The sequence below is a fragment of the Bombina bombina genome, chromosome 3, assembly GCF_027579735.1.
Source record: "Bombina bombina isolate aBomBom1 chromosome 3, aBomBom1.pri, whole genome shotgun sequence".
NCBI lineage: Eukaryota > Metazoa > Chordata > Amphibia > Anura > Bombinatoridae > Bombina > Bombina bombina.
The window spans coordinates 1,254,758,982-1,254,778,638 of record NC_069501.1 but is presented as its reverse complement, the minus strand read 5'-3'; the positions used below and the strand labels follow the sequence as shown (position 1 = coordinate 1,254,778,638).

The following is a 19,657-nucleotide window of genomic DNA, read 5'->3' as shown; positions in this document are numbered from 1 at the left end:
TTCAAGCACTGAATTATCTCTCAAGGGTTCTTTAATATGATGCTAATTTATTTGCTATTTTGATGAAGAAACAAGTGAAAACTTGTGTTTGACATTATTGTTTTTCACTGTATCTATTAAAAAAAATACCCTGTATGTATTTTCGCCACTAAACCATATTCAGAAGATGACGCAAATTTCTTGAGAACCAGGAAATACCTATAGATGTTGTGTTTGCTTCCATTACAGAGTTTAAAAAGAGCAGTGAGAACGACTTTCAAAGCAGCGATAACGTCAACTTCTTGAAAGTTCAGTGGTCGTCGAGGCAGCTTCCAGTTGTAAGTTTGTTTCCCGTTCATTGGTGTTCTGGCAATTACTCGCACTATCTTCATTGGAGTAACAAGCCTTTTGCTGACTGCAAATTATGCTTTTTGTGTGGATGTTCTTGTGTCTATGCGCTGACAGATTATTATCATACGTGTGGCCAGACAGTGACTTGTTTAGGTTATTCTTTGACTGTAGCCTGATTTAAAGGGACACAAAGAGAAATAATATAATTATATAGTGTATTATAGTATTTTATTGTTGTACTATTTCGTGCCGAGAACTGTGTTTAATCCCTGCAAAGGGCTTAAAGACCTAGCGCAAAAAAACAATTTACAGCGGTATTTGTAATCAATTATACCAATAAATACCAGAGAAGATGAAATAAAGCTCAGCACATGGAACGCCCATCTAGGGTAGTGCACATAGGACTAGAACCACGACCAAGGCTCCTAACAGGTAAAACAAAAAAGTGCAAAATCAAGGTTGCATGATTAAGGGCGTGTGAGCCCAAAACGTCTCACATTTACCTGTCTGTTATGCTTCACTAAACAGATGTATATTCATAGTGTTGTGGACTTTGCACTTTGTTATACCAATAAATACAGCAGAATTGCACAATCTACAAATTAATATTAAAAGGGTAATGCATTAGCACTTACTCTGAATTTCAAATGAGTAGTAGATTTTTTTCTACTTAATTCGAAATTTCTTCCATTTGCCATCTTCCTGTATCATGTGGCAGCCATCAGCCAATCACAAACTTGTATACATATACACTGTGAACTCTTGCACATGCTCAGTAGGAGCTGGTGTCTCAGAAATTGAGCATATAAAAAGATTAAGCACAATGTGATACTATAAAAAAAAAGGAAAGTTTTTTTAAATTTGTGTGCTCTATCTGAATCATGGAAGTAAAATTTTGACTTTAGTGTCCCTTTAATGATTGCTCCTTTATTAGAGTCATCTTTAGAATTGACATCCCACTACTCTCAGGACAAACAAGTATTGTGTATTTAAATGTGACCAGTTATTCCATGTTACGGCATAAAGAGATTTTTCTGATGGTGATTCGCTAACTGAATGTACAGGAAACGCATTGCTGAGCTTGCACTCTATATATATATTATCACTTACCTCTGTCTTTTTATATTCCAGCTTAAACCCATTCTGTCTGAGATAGAATATCTGCAGGATCAGCACTTGCTGCTTACAGTAAAATCGCTTGATGGCTACGAGTCTTATGGTGAGAAGAGTGCATGCTCTTTGTGATTTACTAAACGGATGTGGAGCACTCAGGAGTTTACACATATTTGAAAAAAGTACAAAAGTCTTCCAAATAGTACAATGAAGCGGCAGAATAATCTAAAGATAATATCTGTTAATTAAAACTAAAAACAGGAACAAGCACTAAAGAAAGCAAAGTGAGACTAAGTATGTCGAAGCAATCGTGTTTTATGCGTAAAGGAAAGAGCAGGCTTTAAACAATTCTTATAAGCAGGAAAAAATAAAATCATCATTACAAAAGATAAATATTGGACCTTTAATTACTAATTAATGGCATTTTCTTTAAAAATCCCAAGATCTCCCTTAAAAACTCAGATGCAGTTCTGTCTGTGCAGCCAATCACAAGCTGCATCAACTGTTATTCATATCATTCACAGCCTGTGATTGGTGCATCAGACAGAGACAAGGAGGCGGTCCTAGAAAATAAATAATAAATACTTTTTTAAAGGCATAATATAATTGTTTTGTAGAAAATATATGGTTGAGAGTGCGCTACAGCAACCTCCTTAAGCCCTATGTCAAAAATATATACTGCCGTAAAAAATCAGTATAAAAATATGTGAACTAGAAAGAGGGAGAAAATGATATCCGGCGCTAAACAGCCAAGAGGGATAAATGACGAATGAGTTTGAATCAGTCTTACTTAATTGAAATAACCAAAAATATGTTACCAAAAAGGTAGTGAGAGCGGCGCTCAAAAGTGTGAGCTGGGGTTAAGAAAAAAATAGTAAAATAGTACAAAACGCTATAAAGTTCATTTCTCCTGTTAAGTGTGGTCAGTCCACGGGTCATCATTACTTCTGGGATATTATCTCCTCCCCTACAGGAAGTGCAAGAGGATTCACCCAGCAGAGCTGCTATATAGCTCCTCCCCTCTACGTCACCTCCAGTCATTCTCTTGCACCCAACGAATAGATAGGATGTGTGAGAGGACTGTGGTGATTTAATTAGTTTATTAACTTCAATCAAAAGTTTGTTATTTTATAATAGCACCGGAGTGTGTTATTCATTCTCTGGTAGAATTTGAAGAAGAATCTACCGGAGTTTTTTTCTATGATTTTAGCCGGAGTAGTTAAGATCATATTGCTGTTTCTCGGCCATCTGAGGAGAGGTAAACTTCAGATCAGGGGACAGCGAGCAGATTAATCTGCAAAGAGGTATGTAGCAGTTTGTTATTTTCTGACATGGAATTGATGAGAAAATACTGCCATACCGTTATAATGTAAACTCAGCCTTAAATGCAGTAGATGTAGCTGGTATCAGGCTGTCATGTATGTATATTTTACACTTCAGTATTCTGGGGAATGGTACTTCACTGGATTTACACTGTATGCATAGACTTAACCTAATTTGCAGGGACTTGCAATAGGTTTTAAATAACAATTAATTTATGGAGGTTAAACGTTTTTTTGCTGGCATGTAAAAACGTTTATTTCTCTGAGGTACTGGGTGAAAAAATGTTTTGGGCACTATTTTTTCCACTTGGCAATAGTTTTTGTTTAAATTAAAGCAGTTCACTGAGCTCTCTCACTGTTATGTGTGAGGGGGAGGGGCCATTTTTGGCGCTTTTACTACGCATCAAAAAACTCAGTCAGAGGTTCATTTTCTTCCTGCATGATCCGGTTCATCTCTACAGAACTCAGGGATCTCCAAAGCCTTTTTTGAGGGAGGTAATCATCACAGCAGAGCTGTGAAGATTGTAGTTGACTGTGATAAAAAACGTTTATTTGTGTATTTTTTTCTGCTGCCTGGGTTAGTTATCCTTTGCTAATGGGAACAATCCTTTGCTAAAATTGTATATTTCTGACAAAGATTGATGCTATAACTTAATTATTTTCAACTGTCATAATTTTTTCTGTGCTTCTTATAGGCACAGTTCGTTTTCATATTATTGTAAATTACTTAAAAAAGCATTTCCAAGTTGCTAGTTAATTGCTAGTGTGTTAAACATGTCTGATTCAGAGGAAGATACATGTGCTATATGTGCTAATGCCAAAGTGGAGCCCAATAGAAGTTTATGTACTAACTGTATTGATGCTACTTTAAATAAAAGTCAATCTGTACAAATTGAACATATTTCACCAGACAACGAGGGGAGAGTTATGCCGACTAACTCGCCTCACGTGTCAGTACCTACATCTCCCGCTCGGGAGGTGCGTGATATTGTAGCGCCGAGTACATCTGGGCGGCCATTTCAAATCACATTACAGGATATGGCTACTGTTATGACTGAAGTTTTGGCTAAATTACCAGAACTTAGAGGCAAGCGTGATCACTCTGGGGTGAGAACAGAGTGCGCTGATAATATTAGGGCCATGTCAGACACTGCGTCACAGGCGGCAGAACATGAGGACGGAGAACTTCATTCTGTGGGTGACGGTTCTGATCCAAATAGATTGGATTCAGATATTTCAAATTTTAAATTTAAGCTGGAAAACCTCTGTGTATTACTAGGGGAGGTGTTAGCGGCTCTGAATGATTGTAACACAGTTGCAATACCAGAGAAAATGTGTAGGTTGGATAAATATTTTGCGGTACCGGCGAGTACTGATGTTTTTCCTATACCTAAGAGACTTACTGAAATTGTTACTAAGGAGTGGGATAGGCCCGGTGTACCGTTCTCACCCCCTCCGATATTTAGAAAAATGTTTCCAATAGACGCCACCACACGGGACTTATGGCAAACGGTCCCTAAGGTGGAGGGAGCAGTTTCTACTTTAGCTAAGCGTACCACTATCCCGGTGGAGGATAGCTGTGCCTTTTCAGATCCAATGGATAAAAAATTAGAGGGTTACCTTAAGAAAATGTTTGTTCAACAAGGTTTTATATTGCAACCTCTTGCATGTATTGCGCCTGTCACGGCTGCAGCAGCATTTTGATTTGAGTCTCTGGAAGAGACACTTCAATCATCTACACTAGATGAGATTACAGACAAACTTAAAGCCCTTAAGTTAGCTAACTCATTTATTTCAGATGCCGTAGTACATTTAACTAAACTTACGGCTAAGAATTCCGGATTTGCCATTCAGGCACGCAGAGCACTGTGGCTAAAATCCTGGTCAGCTGATGTTACTTCTAAATCTAAATTGCTTAATATACCTTTCAAAGGGCAAACCTTGTTCGGGCCCGGGTTGAAGGAGATTATCGCTGACATTACAGGAGGTAAAGGCCATGCCCTGCCTCAGGACAAAGCCAAACCTAGGGCTAGACAGTCTAATTTTCGTTCCTTTCGTAATTTCAAAGCAGGAACAGCATCAACCTCCTCTGCACCAAAACAGGAAGGAGCTGTTGCTCGCTACAGACAAGGCTGGAAACCTAACCAGTCCTGGAACAAGGGCAAGCAGGCCAGGAAACCTGCTGCTGCCCCTAAGACAGCATGAATCGAGGGCCCCCGATCCGGGACCGGATCTAGTAGGGGGCAGACTTTCTCTCTTCGCCCAGGCTTGGGCAAGAGATGTTCAGGATCCCTGGGCGTTAGAGATCATATCTCAGGGATACCTTCTGGACTTCAAATCCTCTCCCCCAAGAGGGAGATTTCATCTGTCAAGGTTATCAACAAACCAAATAAAGAAAGAAGCGTTCCTACGCTGCGTACAAGATCTTTTATTAATGGGAGTGATCCATCCAGTTCCGCGGTCGGAACAAGGACAAGGGTTTTACTCAAATCTGTTTGTAGTTCCCAAAAAAGAGGGAACTTTCAGGCCAATCTTGGATTTAAAGATCCTAAACAAATTCCTAAGAGTTCCATCGTTCAAGATGGAAACGATTCGAACAATTTTGCCCATGATCCAAGAGGGTCAGTACATGACCACAGTGGATTTAAAGGATGCTTACCTTCACATACCGATTCACAGAAATCATTACCGGTATCTAAGGTTTGCCTTTCTAGACAGGCATTACCAGTTTGTAGCTCTTCCATTCGGACTGGCTACGGCTCCAAGAATCTTCACAAAGGTTCTGGGTACTCTTCTGGCGGTACTAAGACCGCGAGGAATATCGGTAGCTCCGTACCTAGACGACATTCTGATACAAGCTTCAAGCTTTCAAACTGCCAAGTCTCATACAGAGTTAGTACTGGCATTTCTAAGGTCGCATGGATGGAAGGTGAACGAAAAGAAGAGTTCTCTCTTTCCACTCACAAGAGTTCCCTTCTTGGGGACTCTGATAGATTCTGTAGAAATGAAGATTTACCTGACAGAAGACAGGTTAACAAAGCTTCAAAATGCATGCCGTGTCCTTCATTCCGTTCAACACCCGTCAGTAGCTCAATGCATGGAGGTGATCGGCTTAATGGTAGCGACAATGGACGTAGTACCTTTTGCACGCCTACATCTCAGACCGCTGCAATTGTGCATGCTAAGTCAGTGGAATGGGGATTACTCAGATTTGTCCCCCACTCTGAATCTGAATCAAGAGACCAGAAATTCTCTTCTATGGTGGCTTTATCGGCCACACCTGTCCAGGGGGATGCCATTCAGCAGGCCAGACTGGACAATTGTAACAACAGACGCCAGCCTACTAGGTTGGGGCGCTGTCTGGAATTCTCTGAAGGCTCAGGGACTTTGGAATCAGGAGGAGAGTCTCCTTCCAATAAACATTCTGGAATTGAGAGCAGTTCTCAATGCCCTTCTGGCTTGGCCCCAGTTAACAACTCGGGGGTTCATCAGGTTTCAGTCGGACAACATCACGACTGTAGCTTACATCAACCATCAGGGAGGGACAAGAAGCTCCCTAGCAATGATGGAAGTATCAAAGATAATTCGCTGGGCAGAGTCTCACTCTTGCCACCTGTCTGCAATCCACATCCCGGGAGTGGAGAACTGGGAGGCGGATTTCTTAAGTCGTCAGACTTTTCATCCGGGGGAGTGGGAACTTCATCCGGAGGTCTTTGCCCAGATACTTCGACGTTGGGGCAAACCAGAGATAGATCTCATGGCGTCTCGTCAGAACGCCAAGCTTCCTCGCTACGGGTCCAGATCCAGGGATCCGGGAGCGGTTCTGATAGATGCTTTGACAGCACCTTGGACCTTCGGGATGGCTTATGTGTTTCCACCCTTCCCGATGCTTCCTCGATTGATTGCCAGAATCAAACAGGAGAGAGCATCAGTGATTCTAATAGCACCTGCATGGCCACGCAGGACTTGGTATGCAGATCTAGTGGACATGTCATCCTGTCCGCCTTGGTCTCTACCTCTGAAACAGGACCTTCTGATCCAGGGTCCATTCAAACATCAAAATCTAACTTCTCTGAAGCTGACTGCTTGGAAATTGAACGCTTGATTTTATCAAAACGTGGGTTTTCTGAGCCAGTTATTGATACCTTAATACAGGCTAGGAAGCCTGTTACCAGAAGGATTTACCATAAAATATGGCGTAAATACTTATATTGGTGCGAATCCAAGAGTTACTCATGGAGTAAGGTTAGGATTCCAAGGATATTGTCTTTTCTACAAGAAGGTTTAGAAAAGGGGTTATCCGCTAGTTCTTTAAAGGGACAGATTTCAGCTCTGTCCATTCTTTTACACAAACGTCTGTCAGAAGTTCCGGACGTTCAAGCTTTTTGTCAGGCTTTAGCTAGGATCAAGCCTGTGTTTAAAACTGTTGCTCCGCCATGGAGTTTGAACTTAGTTCTTAATGTTTTACAGGGTGTTCCGTTTGAACCCCTTCATTCCATTGATATCAAGTTGTTATCTTGGAAAGTTCTGTTTTTAATGGCTATTTCCTCGGCTCGAAGAGTCTCTGAGTTATCTGCCTTACATTGTGATTCTCCTTATCTGATTTTTCATTCAGACAAGGTAGTTCTGCGTACTAAACCTGGGTTCCTACCTAAGGTGGTCACTAACAGGAATATCAATCAAGAGATTGTTGTTCCATCCTTGTGTCCTAATCCTTCCTCGAAGAAGGAACGTCTGCTACACAATCTAGATGTAGTCCGTGCCCTGAAATTTTATCTACAGGCAACTAAGGAGTTTCGTCAAACGTCTTCCCTGTTTGTCGTTTATTCTGGCCAGAGGAGAGGTCAAAAAGCTTCGGCTACCTCTCTCTCTTTTTGGCTTCGTAGCATAATACGATTAGCCTATGAGACTGCTGGACAGCAGCCTCCTGAAAGAATTACAGCTCATTCTACTAGAGCTGTGGCTTCCACTTGGGCCTTTAAGAATGAGGCTTCTGTTGAACAGATTTGCAAGGCTGCAACTTGGTCTTCTCTTCATACTTTTTCCAAATTTTACAAATTTGACACTTTTGCTTCTTCGGAGGCTGTTTTTGGGAGAAAGGTTCTTCAGGCAGTGGTTCCCTCCGTATAAAGAGCCTGCCTGTCCCTCCCGTCATCCGTGTACTTTTGCTTTGGTATTGGTATCCCAGAAGTAATGATGACCCGTGGACTGACCACACTACAGGAGAAATGAATTTATCAGGTAAGCATAAATTTTGTTTTTATTTGTTTAGCTTAGATTTGTAACAATTGTTGCATATATTCATCCCATGTATTAAAATATACTTGTAACTCAGTTGATAGCGTCTTGTACTATTTTACTATTTTTTTCTTAACCCCAGCTCACACTTTTGAGCGCCGCTCTCACTACCTTTTTGGTAACGTATTTTTATTCTAAAGCTAACCGTTGTGGGAGAATAACAGGATAACGGAGAGGTGGCTTTTTTGGGGTATAATCCAGCTCTAGGGTCGAGAGTTTTTAACTTTTTCTCTGATAGTTAATTGAAATAACCGCTATGAACCATAAAAACATATAATAAAAACAACAGTTAAAATAACAAGACACCAATCACAGAATGTGCCATACGGCAAAGATCACTGCTATAAGGATAGTGCAGATAAAATCATTAAATAGTTACTCAAAAACGCTGCAGCACTCCAATATACTAAATGGAGCAGACTGAGCACTCACTATCTTTAATGATCAGAAAGTCATGTACTCGACCAGTTAGCCACATACTCGATCGGTTAGCCACATACTCGATCGGTTAGCCACGTACTCGATCGGTTAGCCACGTACTCGATCGGTTAGCCACGTACTCGGTCTGTTAGCCACGTACACGATCAGTTAGCCACGTACTCGGTCAGTTAGCCACGTACTCGGTCAGTTAGCCACGTACTCGGTCAGTTAGCCACGTACTCGGTCAGTTAGCCACGTACTCGGTCAGTTAGCCACGTACTCGGTCAGTTAGCCACGTACTCGGTCAGTTAGTCTCGTACTAACTGGTCCAGTATGTGGCTAACTGATCTAGTACGTGGCTAACTGATCGAGTACGTGATTAACTGATCGAGTACGTGATTAATTGATCTAGTACGTGGCCAACTGATATAGTACGTGGCTAACTGATCTAGTACGAGGCTAACTGATCTAGAATGAGGCTAACTGATCTAGTACATGGCTTACTAAGTACGTGACTAACTGATCGAGTGTGTGGCTAACTGATCGAGTGTGTGGCTAACTGATCGAGTGTGTGGCTAACTGATCGAGTGTGTGGCTAACTGGTCTAGTACGTGGCTAACTGGTCTAGTACGTGGCTAACCGATCGAGTATGTGGCTAACTGATCGAGTACGTGATTAACTGATCGAGTACGTGATTAACTGATCGAGTACGTGATTAACTGATCTAGTACGTGATTAACTGATCTAGTACGAGACTAACTGATCTAGTACGAGACTAACTGATCGAGTACGAGGCTAACTGATTGAGTATGGGGCTAACTGACTGAGTATGGGGCTAACTGACTGAGTATGGGGCTAACTGACTGAGTATGGGGCTAACTGACTGAGTATGGGGCTAACTGACTGAGTATGGGGCTAACTGACTGAGTATGGGGCTAACTGACTGAGTATGGGGCTAACTGACTGAGTATGGGGCTAACTGACTGAGTATGGGGCTAACTGACTGAGTATGGGGCTAACTGACTGAGTATGGGGCTAACTGACTGAGTATGGGGCTAACTGACTGAGTATGGGGCTAACTGACTGAGTATGGGGCTAACTGACTGAGTATGGGGCTAACTGACTGAGTATGGGGCTAACTGACTGAGTATGGGGCTAACTGACTGAGTATGGGGCTAACTGACTGAGTATGGGGCTAACTGACTGAGTATGGGGCTAACTGACTGAGTATGGGGCTAACTGACTGAGTATGGGGCTAACTGACTGAGTATGGGGCTAACTGACTGAGTATGGGGCTAACTGACTGAGTATGGGGCTAACTGACCGAGTATGGGGCTAACTGACCGAGTATGGGGCTAACTGACCGAGTATGGGGCTAACTGACCGAGTATGGGGCTAACTGACCGAGTATGGGGCTAACTGACCGAGTATGGGGCTAACTGACCGAGTATGGGGCTAACTGATCGATTATGTGGCTAAGTGATCGAGTACGTGGCTAATTGATCGAGTACGTGACTTTCTGATCTAGTACGTGGCTAATTGATCTAGTACGTGGCTAACTGATCGAGTACGTGACTGATATATGAAGGAATACATGTATTTTTTAGCTGCAACAGAATATCTAAGCAGAGACGTCCACTAATATCTGAATTGTTTTTATCTGTGCAGTGTTATTTTAATGGTGATTGTCAGTGTTTTGATTATATGTTTATATGGTTCATATCTTATTCCAATTAAGTAAAGATCAATCCAAAGTCCTGTTATTTATACCTCTTGGCTGTTTAGTGCCCAATATCATTTTCTTCCTCTTTCTAGTTCATTAAACTTGTTTTGCACAACTATAAATGATGACAGCGAAGGTATAAATGACTCTGTGGCTCAGTAAGAAAGTACAGAGCAGTTATTTACTTACTCGCTGCATTTACAGAGATAGGGAGGAGTAAGTAGTTTCTCTGATTCCTGTATTGTGCAATATAATGCTTATATTTTATAAAATAACAAAATTATTATAAAGACTCTATAATTAGTGGTAAAGCAATAAAATCATATGTTCCTTTAATGAACAAGACACATTTTAATCATTTAAAGGGACATGAAACATTTTGAGTGTAATTTAAAATGTTTAACTTACTATATGTAATAAAAAAAACCTTTGCAATATTCTTTCATTATTTATTTTGTTCCCTTTTCCTGTAATGTAATTGTTGTTTTTCTCAATTCTATCGAGTTACTAGAAAGTAATGGGTGCAGCCATGTTGTAACCTATATGTTCCCCCTATCTATCTTGAGGACAAATAAGGATATATATAAAACAGGCAAAGAAAGAGAACGTGCAAACAAGGCTCTGTGGTAACCCTCCTAGATAGTTACTGGTATTGCCTATTTAAATCTGTCTTTAGCTCTCATCAGCAGAAGAGATAGATAAAGGGAAACCCAGGTTCTAACAATGCAGTGCTCATTACTTTATAGAGACTAAAACTTTACTTATAGCTCAATATTTAAACAAGAGCCATATAATTATTGTATAGAAAATTAGCACATCTAGGCAAGTATCCCCGCTTGCTTTTCCCCAGTTGTACTCTGTATATATTGTTACCAATGCACCAGGGAACTCTGGGTAAAATATGCAAATTAGATATACAATATCTTATGCTTTTTGCTTCCAAGTGCAATCTCCTTTATGGGGTGGGTGCAGCAAAAAATAAACCACTTCTGGTCAGCTGTTTTGAGTTTCTATGGCTCTTGCTTTTATGAAATGGAGGATTTTGATCTCATGCTTTTATCTCCACCATAACACAAATAAGTATTTCTTTTTCTATGGAAATAAGCTTCACAAAGCAACAAATACAAGCCTATATTGTGCTGATGAGAGTTAATAAACTCATAACAGCTGTCCAATAGTGGTTTGTTTGCTGCACCCACCCCAGAAGGGCGAAGCAAAAACCGTGAGATGATGTATATCTAATTTGCATATCTTACCCAGAGTTCTCGGGTGCGTTGGCAACAATGTGTACAGGGTACCCTCTGGGGAAAAGCAAGTGGGGATACTTACCTAGATTTGCTAAATCTTCACCATAACCTAAATGATTATATATGTAAACAACTAATATCAGTTTAATAAATACATCTACAAATGATTCTCTTTCTAATCTTTGTGTATAGTATTTATTTGCTGTTTAATACATTTTGTGATTCCCTGGTTTTATGATGTCATTGTATCATGTGTCATCTACCCAAAGGCACTGAGTGAGACCGGTTCTACGGAGAGGGATGGTCTGTACACACCTTTATTTATAAGCAAACATGAAATAAATAATACAAATAGAATCAAATCCCTCTTTTATTATTAGAAAGTTGATACAAATGAGTTGGTTCTACACATTTTCTACCCTGTGTTGTTCAATGAACATTGCAAGAAGCCGGTAAGTCACGTGATAGTGTAATTATCCCATATCTGCTGCCAGAAATGACAGTTATAATTTCTGTGTTACTTGAGGTCACTGCACAAATAAGATTGATGAAACAATGCAGATGAGGAAATACGCTCATATTTTTAAATAGGCATTATAATCAAGCACTTAAAGGGACAGTGTACTGTGTTTTTTTCTTCCCTTTCAGTTCTCAATGATACATTTTATGTTCTGGGGTGCATTAAATTGTTTACAAATGCATCCTTTACCTTTATTGTGTCATTTGAAATAACAGTTTTGTTAGTTATATCCCTACCTATATTGAACATTTCAGTACTTAGGTAATGGTTAGTGAAAAGCTATGTAAATGTGAGGTTTAGAAAAAGCTCCAAGTGGAGGTTGGACAGACAAGCGTTTTGTCATTTTGTTAGCACAATTTGCATTAGTTTGCAGTCCAGGGACAAATCCCTTAAAACCCTCTTTAGTATGTTTATCTTATCTCCTGTGCTGTGGAGAGTTAGGTACAGATTAACAGGAGAACTTGCACACATCAAGCAATAACTGTGTAGAATGTTTAGGGTCAGAGTTGAGAATCCTGCAACATTCACTTTAGCCAGTAAACAGGCGAAATAAAGAAATACATTTCATGAAGAAGTTATTTTATTCTGCATAATTATTATTTTATTATACCTCAGTCAGTTTAATCTCTCTAACAAAACAATATCCTTTCCTGAAACATCATATGGACCAGCAATACAAAACCACCTCTTTCTTCAGCTTTACTAACTGGTCGCTATTGTCTTAGGCAGTCAGAGGGTTAAATCCCATTCATAACTTGTATGAGACCCTTTTTGTGAATCTGCAGTTTTCCTCAGTCTCTCGGTGGCTCAAGTAAAGCATTTAGGGGTTTGTAGGACCATTAAATACAGTGCACGTGCATAATAAAAAGACAATGCAATAGCACTTACTATAAGCATATACATTTTTCTAAAAAATTCTTTAATTTGCCGGCCCTTTTTATCATGTGACAGCCACCAGCCAATCAGACTCCTATACAAATACACTTTAAACACTTCCACTTGCTCAGTAGTAGCTGTTGTCTCAGAAAGTGTGCGTATAAAAAGATTGTGCTTAATTTGATAGTGCAACGATATTCAAAGGTTTCTTGAAACTGCTGCTCTGAGTCTGGAAAGTTTAATTTTTGGCCTTAGTGTCCCTCTAATATGAACCTTTTGATTAATTGAGGTCATTACTCTGTATTCCGTGTGCATTAGTGATTTTTTTTTTTAATTAGCTGACATCTGATCTTCTGAACTCCACTGTCCGTAATGTTTTTCTTTCATGTAATTGGCAAGAGTCCATGAGCTAGTGACGTATGGGATATACAATCATACCAGGAGGGGCAAAGTTTCCCAAACCTCAAAATGCCTATAAATACACCCCTCACCACACCCACAATTCAGTTTTACTAACTTTGCCTCCTATGGAGGTGGTGATGTAAGTTTGTGCTTAGATTTCTACGTTGACATGCGCTTCTCAGCATTGTTGAAGCCCGATTCCTCTCAGAGTACAGCGAATGTCAGAGGGATGTGAAGGGAGTATCACCTATTGAATGCAATAGTTTTCCTCACGGGAGATCTATTTCATAGGTTCTCTGTTATCGGTCGTAGAGATTCACCTCCTACCTCCCTTTTCAGATCGACGATATACTCTCATATTCCATTACCTCTACTGATAACCGTTTCAGTACTGGTTTGGCTATCTGCTATATGTGGATGGGTGTCTTTCGGTAAGTATGTTTTTTATTACTTAAGACACCCCAGCTATGGTTTGGCACTTTATGCTTTTATATAAAGTTCTAAATATATGTATTGTACTTATATTTGCCATGAGTCAGGTTCATGTATTTCCTTGTGCAGATTGTCTGTTTCATATTTGGGGAAAATAAACATATTCAGAAATATTTTTTCTTACCTGGGGTTTAGTCTTTTTTTCAGATTGACTACCTTTTTTCTTGCAAATTGCAGGCAGTACTAGGCCCGCGGGTGCGCCAAATGCTAGACTTTATTGCATCATTCTTGGCGCAATAATTTTTTGGCACAAAAGTACGTCCGTTGACGCAAGTTCGTCATTTCCAGCGTCGTGGTTGACGCCGAGTCCTTACACAGGGTTGCGTTGTTAGTGACGCAAGTGTGTCATTTCCGGATGTTGTTGGCGCCAAAAGAATTTCATTTACGTTGTGCGTCATACTTGGCGCCAAATTTTTCATTAATTTATTACCCCATTGCTATTTGCCTCTTGCCTTTTTCTATGTCAGAGGGCTATGTTATTTGCATTTTTTCCCATTCCTGAAACTGTCATATAAAGAAATTGATAATTTTGCTTTATATGTTGTTTTTTCTTTTACATTTTGCAAGATGTCTCAATCTGATCCTGTCTCAGAAGTATCTGTTGGAACTTTGCTGCCTGACATCGGTTCTACCAAAGCTAAGTGCATTTGTTGTAAGATTGTGGAAATTATATCTCCGAATGTCATTTGTAATAGTTGTCATGATAAACTTTTACATGCAGAGAATGTATCCATCAGTTATAGTACATTGCCAGTTGCAGTTCCTTCATGATACATGATATACCTATGAATTTTAAAGAATTTGTTACTGATTTTATTCAGAAGGCTTTGTCTGCATTTCCGCCTTCTAATAAACGTAAAAGGTCTTTTAAAACTTCTCATAAAGTTGATGAAATTTCAAATGACCGACAACATAATAATTTATCCTCTTCTGATTCAGAAGATCCTTCCTCAGATATTGACACTGACAAATCTACTTATTTATTTAAAATAGAGTATATTCGTTCTTTGTTAAAAGAAGTGTTAATTACTTTGGATATTGAGGAAGCCAGTCCTCTTGACGTTAAGTCTAGTAAACGTTTAAATGCTATTTTTAAACCTCCTGTGGTTTTCCTATTCCTGGTGCTATTTCTGATATGATTTCTAAGGAATGGAATAAGCCAGGTACTCCTTTTATTCCTTCTTCAAGGTTTAAAAAATGGTATCCTTTACCAGCAATTTCTATAGAGTTTTGGGAAAAGATCCCCAAAGTTGATGGGGCTATTTCTACTCTTGCTAAACGTACCACTATTCCTATGGAAGATAGTACTTCTTTTAAAGACCCTTTAGATAGGAAACTTGAATCTTATCTAAGGAAAGCCTATTTATATTCAGGTCATCTTCTTAGGCCTGCAATTTCTTTGGCTGATGTTGCGGCTGCATCAACTTTTTGGTTGGAGAATTTAGCGCAACAAGAATTGGATTTTGACATATCTAGCATTGTTCGCTTACTGCAACATGCTAATCATTTTATTTGTGATGCCATTTTTGATATTATCAAAATTGATGTTAGATCCATGTCTTTAGCTATTTTAGCTAGAAGAGCTTTGTGGCTTAAATCTTGGAATGCTGATATGACATCTAAGTCTAGATTATTATCTCTTTCCAAGGTAATAATTTATTTGGTTCTCAGTTGGATTCTATTATTTCAACTGTTACTGGGGGAAAGGGAGTTTTTCTGCCTCAGGATAAAAAAACCTAAGGGTAAATCTAAGGCTTCTAACCGTTTTTGTTCCTTTCGTCAAAATAAGGAACAAAAATATAATCCTTCCCCCAAGGAATCTGTTTCCAATTGGAAGCCTTCCTCAAATTGGAATAAATCCAAGCCTTTTAAAAAACCAAAGTCAGCCCCTAAGTCCGCATGAAGGTGCGGCCCTCATTACAGCTCAGCTGGTAGGGGGCAGATTAGGGTTTTTCAAGTATATTTTGGATAAATTCTGTCCAAAATCAATGGATTCAGAGCATTGTCTCTCAAGGGTATTGAATAGGATTCAGAGTAAGACCTCCTGTGAGAAGATTTTTTCTCTGACGTATCCCAGCAAATCCAGTAAAAGCTCAGGCTTTCCTGAAGTCTGTTTCAGACCTGGAGTCTTCAGGGGTAATCATGCCAGTTCCTTTTCAGGAACAAGGTCTGGGGTTGTATTCAAATCTATTCATTGTCCCAAAGAAGGAAAATTCATTCAGACCAGTTCTGGATCTGAAAATTTTGAATAGTTATGTAAGAGTACCAACTTTCAAGATGGTGACTTTAAGGACTATTCTGCCTTTTGTTCAGCAAGGACATTATATGTCTACAATAGACTTGCAGGATGCATACCTTCATATTCTGATTCATCCAGAACATTATCAGTTCCTGAGATTCTCTTTTCTAGACAAGCATTACCAATTTGTTGTTCTTCCATTTGGCCTAGCAACAGCTCCAATAATCTTTTCAAAGGTTCTAGGTGCCCTACTCTCTGTAATCAGAGAGCAGGGTATTGCAGTGTTTCCTTTTTTGGACGATATCTTGGTACTAGCTCAGTCTTTACGTTCTGCAGAATCTCACACAAATCAACTAGTGTTGTTCTCCTCTAAACAAGAAACTTCCCAGATACCTTTCCAGGTCCAGGGATGTTCAGGCGGAAGCAGTGGATGCGCTGACACTTGCTTGGTGTTATCATCCTGCTTACATTTTCCCGCCTCTAGTTCTTCTTCCAAAAATGATCTCCAAAATCATCATGGAACAATCATTTGTGTTGCTGGTGGCTCCAGCATGGCCACACAGGTTTTGGTATGCAGATCTTGTTCGGATGTCCAGTTGCCAACCTTGGCCACTTCCGTTAAGGCCGGACCTACTGTCTCAAGGTCCGTTTTTCCATCAGGATCTCAAATCATTAAATTTGAAGGTATGGATATTGAACACTTAGTGCTAAGTCATAGAGGTTTTTCTGACTCAGTGATTAATACTATGTTACAAGCTCGTAAATCTGTCTCTAGAAAGGTTTATTATTGAGTTTGGAAGACCTACATTTCATGGTGTTCTCATAAATTCTCTTTGCATTCTTTTAGAATTCCTAGAATTTTACAGTTTCTTCAGGATGGTTTGGATAAGGGTTTGTCTGCAAGTTCTTTGAAGGGACAAATCTCTGCTCTTTCTGTTTTATTTCACAGAAAGATTGCTAAACTTCCTGATATTCACAGTTTTGTACAGGCTTTAGTTCGTATTAAGCCCGTCATTAAATCAATTTCTCCTCCTTGGAGTCTTAATTTGGTTTTGTAGGAGTTACAGGCTCCTCCATTTGAGCCTATGCATTCTTTGGACATTAAACTTCTTTCATGGAAAGTGTTATTCCTTTTGGCTATCTCTTCTGCTAGAAGAGTTTCTGAGCTATCTGCTCTTTCTTGTTAATCTCCTTTTCTGATTTTTCATCAGGATAAGGCGGTTTTGCGGACTTCATTTAAATTTTTACCTAAGGTTGTGAATTCTAACAACATTAGTAGAGAAATTGTTGTCCCTTCCTTGTGTCATAATCCTAAGAATTCTTTGGAAAGATCCTTACATTCTTTGGATGTGGTGAGAGCTTTGAAATATTATGTTGAAGCTACTAAAGATTTCAGGAAGACTTCTGGTCTATTTGTTATATGTTCTGGTCCTAGGAAAGGTCAGAAGGCTTCTGCTATTTCCTTGGCTTCTTGGTTAAAGCTTTTGATTCATCAAGCTTATTTGGAGTCGGGTCAGACCCCGCCTCAGAGAGTTACAGCTCATTCTACTAGATCAGTCTCCACTTCGTGGGCTTTTAAGACTGAAGCTTCAGTTGATCAGATTTGCAAAGCGACAACTTGGTCCTCTTTGCATACATTTACTAAATTCTACCGTTTTGATGTATTTGCTTCTCCAGAAGCAGTTTTTGGTAGAAAAGTTCTTCAGGCAGCTGTTTCAGTTTGATTCTTCTGCTGATGTTTTAAGTTTTTCTTGTCATTAAAGAATAAACTTATAATTTGGGTTGTGGATTATTTTTTCAGCTGAAAATGGCTGTTTTTTATTTTATCCCTCCCTCTCTAATGACTCTTGAGTGGAGTTCCACATCTTGGGTATTGATATCCCATACGTCACTAGCTCATGGACTCTTGCCAATTACATGAAAGAAAAGATAATTTATGTAAGAATTTACCTGATAAATTCATTTCTTTCATATTGGCAAGAGTCCATGAGCCCTTTTCTTATGGTGGCTATGATTTTTTGTATAAAGCACAGATATTTCCAAATTACTTTGATGCTTTTTACTCCTTTCTTTATCACCCCACTACTTGGCTATTCATTAAACTGAATTTTGGGTGTGGTGAGGGGTGTATTTATAGGCATTTTGAGGTTTGGGAAACTTTGCCCCTCCTGGTAGGATTGTATATCCCATACGTCACTAGCTCATGGACTCTTTCCAATATGAAAGAAATTAAGTTATCAGGTAAATTCTTACATAAATTATGTTTTTTAGCATTACACGCTTTATTTTATACAACTTTATGTACATAAATACACAGAAATATGTGTTTTCTATTTCTGTTCTCTACTTGACATACTTCCCTCACTGTTTACGCAGGGGAGTGTGTTATTGCCCTGAAGTCGATGATTGGCAGCACCGCTCAGCAGTTCCTAACTTATCTCTCCCACCGCGGAGAGGAGACGGGCAACATTCGTGGCTCCATGAAAGTGCGTGTACCTGCAGAGCGAATTGGCACCAGAGAGAGGCTCTATGGTAAGATCTTATTGGATACTTTTGAATATTGTGAGGTAGCTGAGAGAGGGTTACAGTAATGAGAGTAAGGTGTAGCTGAGAGAGGGTTACAGTAATGAGAGTAAGGTGTAACTGAGAGAGGGTTACAGTAATGAGAGTAAGGTGTAGCTGAGAGAGGGTTACAGTAATGAGAGTAAGGTGTAACTGAGAGGGTTACAGTAATGAGAGTAAGGTGTAACTGAGAGAGGGTTACAGTAATGAGAGTAAGGTGTACCTGAGAGAGGGTTACGGTAATGAGAGTAAGGTGTAACTGAGAGAGGGTTACGGTAATGAGAGTAAGGTGTAGCTGTGAGAGGGTTACAGTAATGTGAGTAAGGTGTAGCTGAGAGAAGGTTACAGTAATGAGAGTAAGGTGTAGCTGAGAGAGGGTTACAGTAATGAGAGTAAGGTGTAGCTGTGAGAGGGTTACAGTAATGTGAGTAAGGTGTAGCTGTGAGAGGGTTACAGTAATGTGAGTAAGGTGTAGCTGTGAGAGGGTTACAGTAATGTGAGTAAGGTGTAGCTGTGAGAGGGTTACAGTAATGAGAGTAAGGTGTAGCTGAGAGAGGGTTACAGTAATGAGAGTAAGGTGTAGCTGAGAGAGGGTTACAGTAATGTGAGTAAGGTGTAGCTGTGAGAGGGTTACAGTAATGAGAGTAAGGTGTAGCTGAGAGAGGGTTACAGTAATGAGAGTAAGGTGTAGCTAAGAGAGGGTTACGGTAATGAGAGTAAGGTGTAACTGAGAGAGGGTTACAGTAATGTAAGGTGTACCTGAGAGAGGGTTACAGTAATGTAAGGTGTACCTGAGAGAGGGTTACAGTAATGAGAGTAAGGTGTAACTGAGAGAGGGTTACAGTAATGAGAGTAAGGTGTAGCTGAGAGAGGGTTATGGTAATGAGAGTAAGGTGTAACTGAGAGAGGGTTATGGTAATGAGAGTAAGGTGTAACTGAGAGAGGGTTACAGTAATGAGAGTAAGGTGTAGCTGAGAGAGGGTTATGGTAATGAGAGTAAGGTGTAACTGAGAGAGGGTTACAGTAATGAGAGTAAGGTGTAGCTGTGAGAGGGTTACAGTAATGAGAGTAAGGTGTAACAGAGAGGATTACAGGAATGAGAGTAAGGTGTAA

At 39.8% G+C, this 19,657-nt stretch overlaps 1 protein-coding gene across 1 annotated transcript in view; it reads left to right on the top strand.

The window, feature by feature from the left end:
- The window catches only part of INPPL1 (inositol polyphosphate phosphatase like 1), a gene marked incomplete in the record, with an annotated part of 449,643 nt that overhangs the window by 353,162 nt on the left and 76,824 nt on the right, over positions 1 to 19,657 (top strand). The window contains 3 exon segments of the mRNA XM_053708786.1: positions 229 to 317; positions 1,462 to 1,549; positions 18,359 to 18,514. Coding sequence (XP_053564761.1) covers positions 229 to 317; positions 1,462 to 1,549; positions 18,359 to 18,514 — 333 coding nt within the window.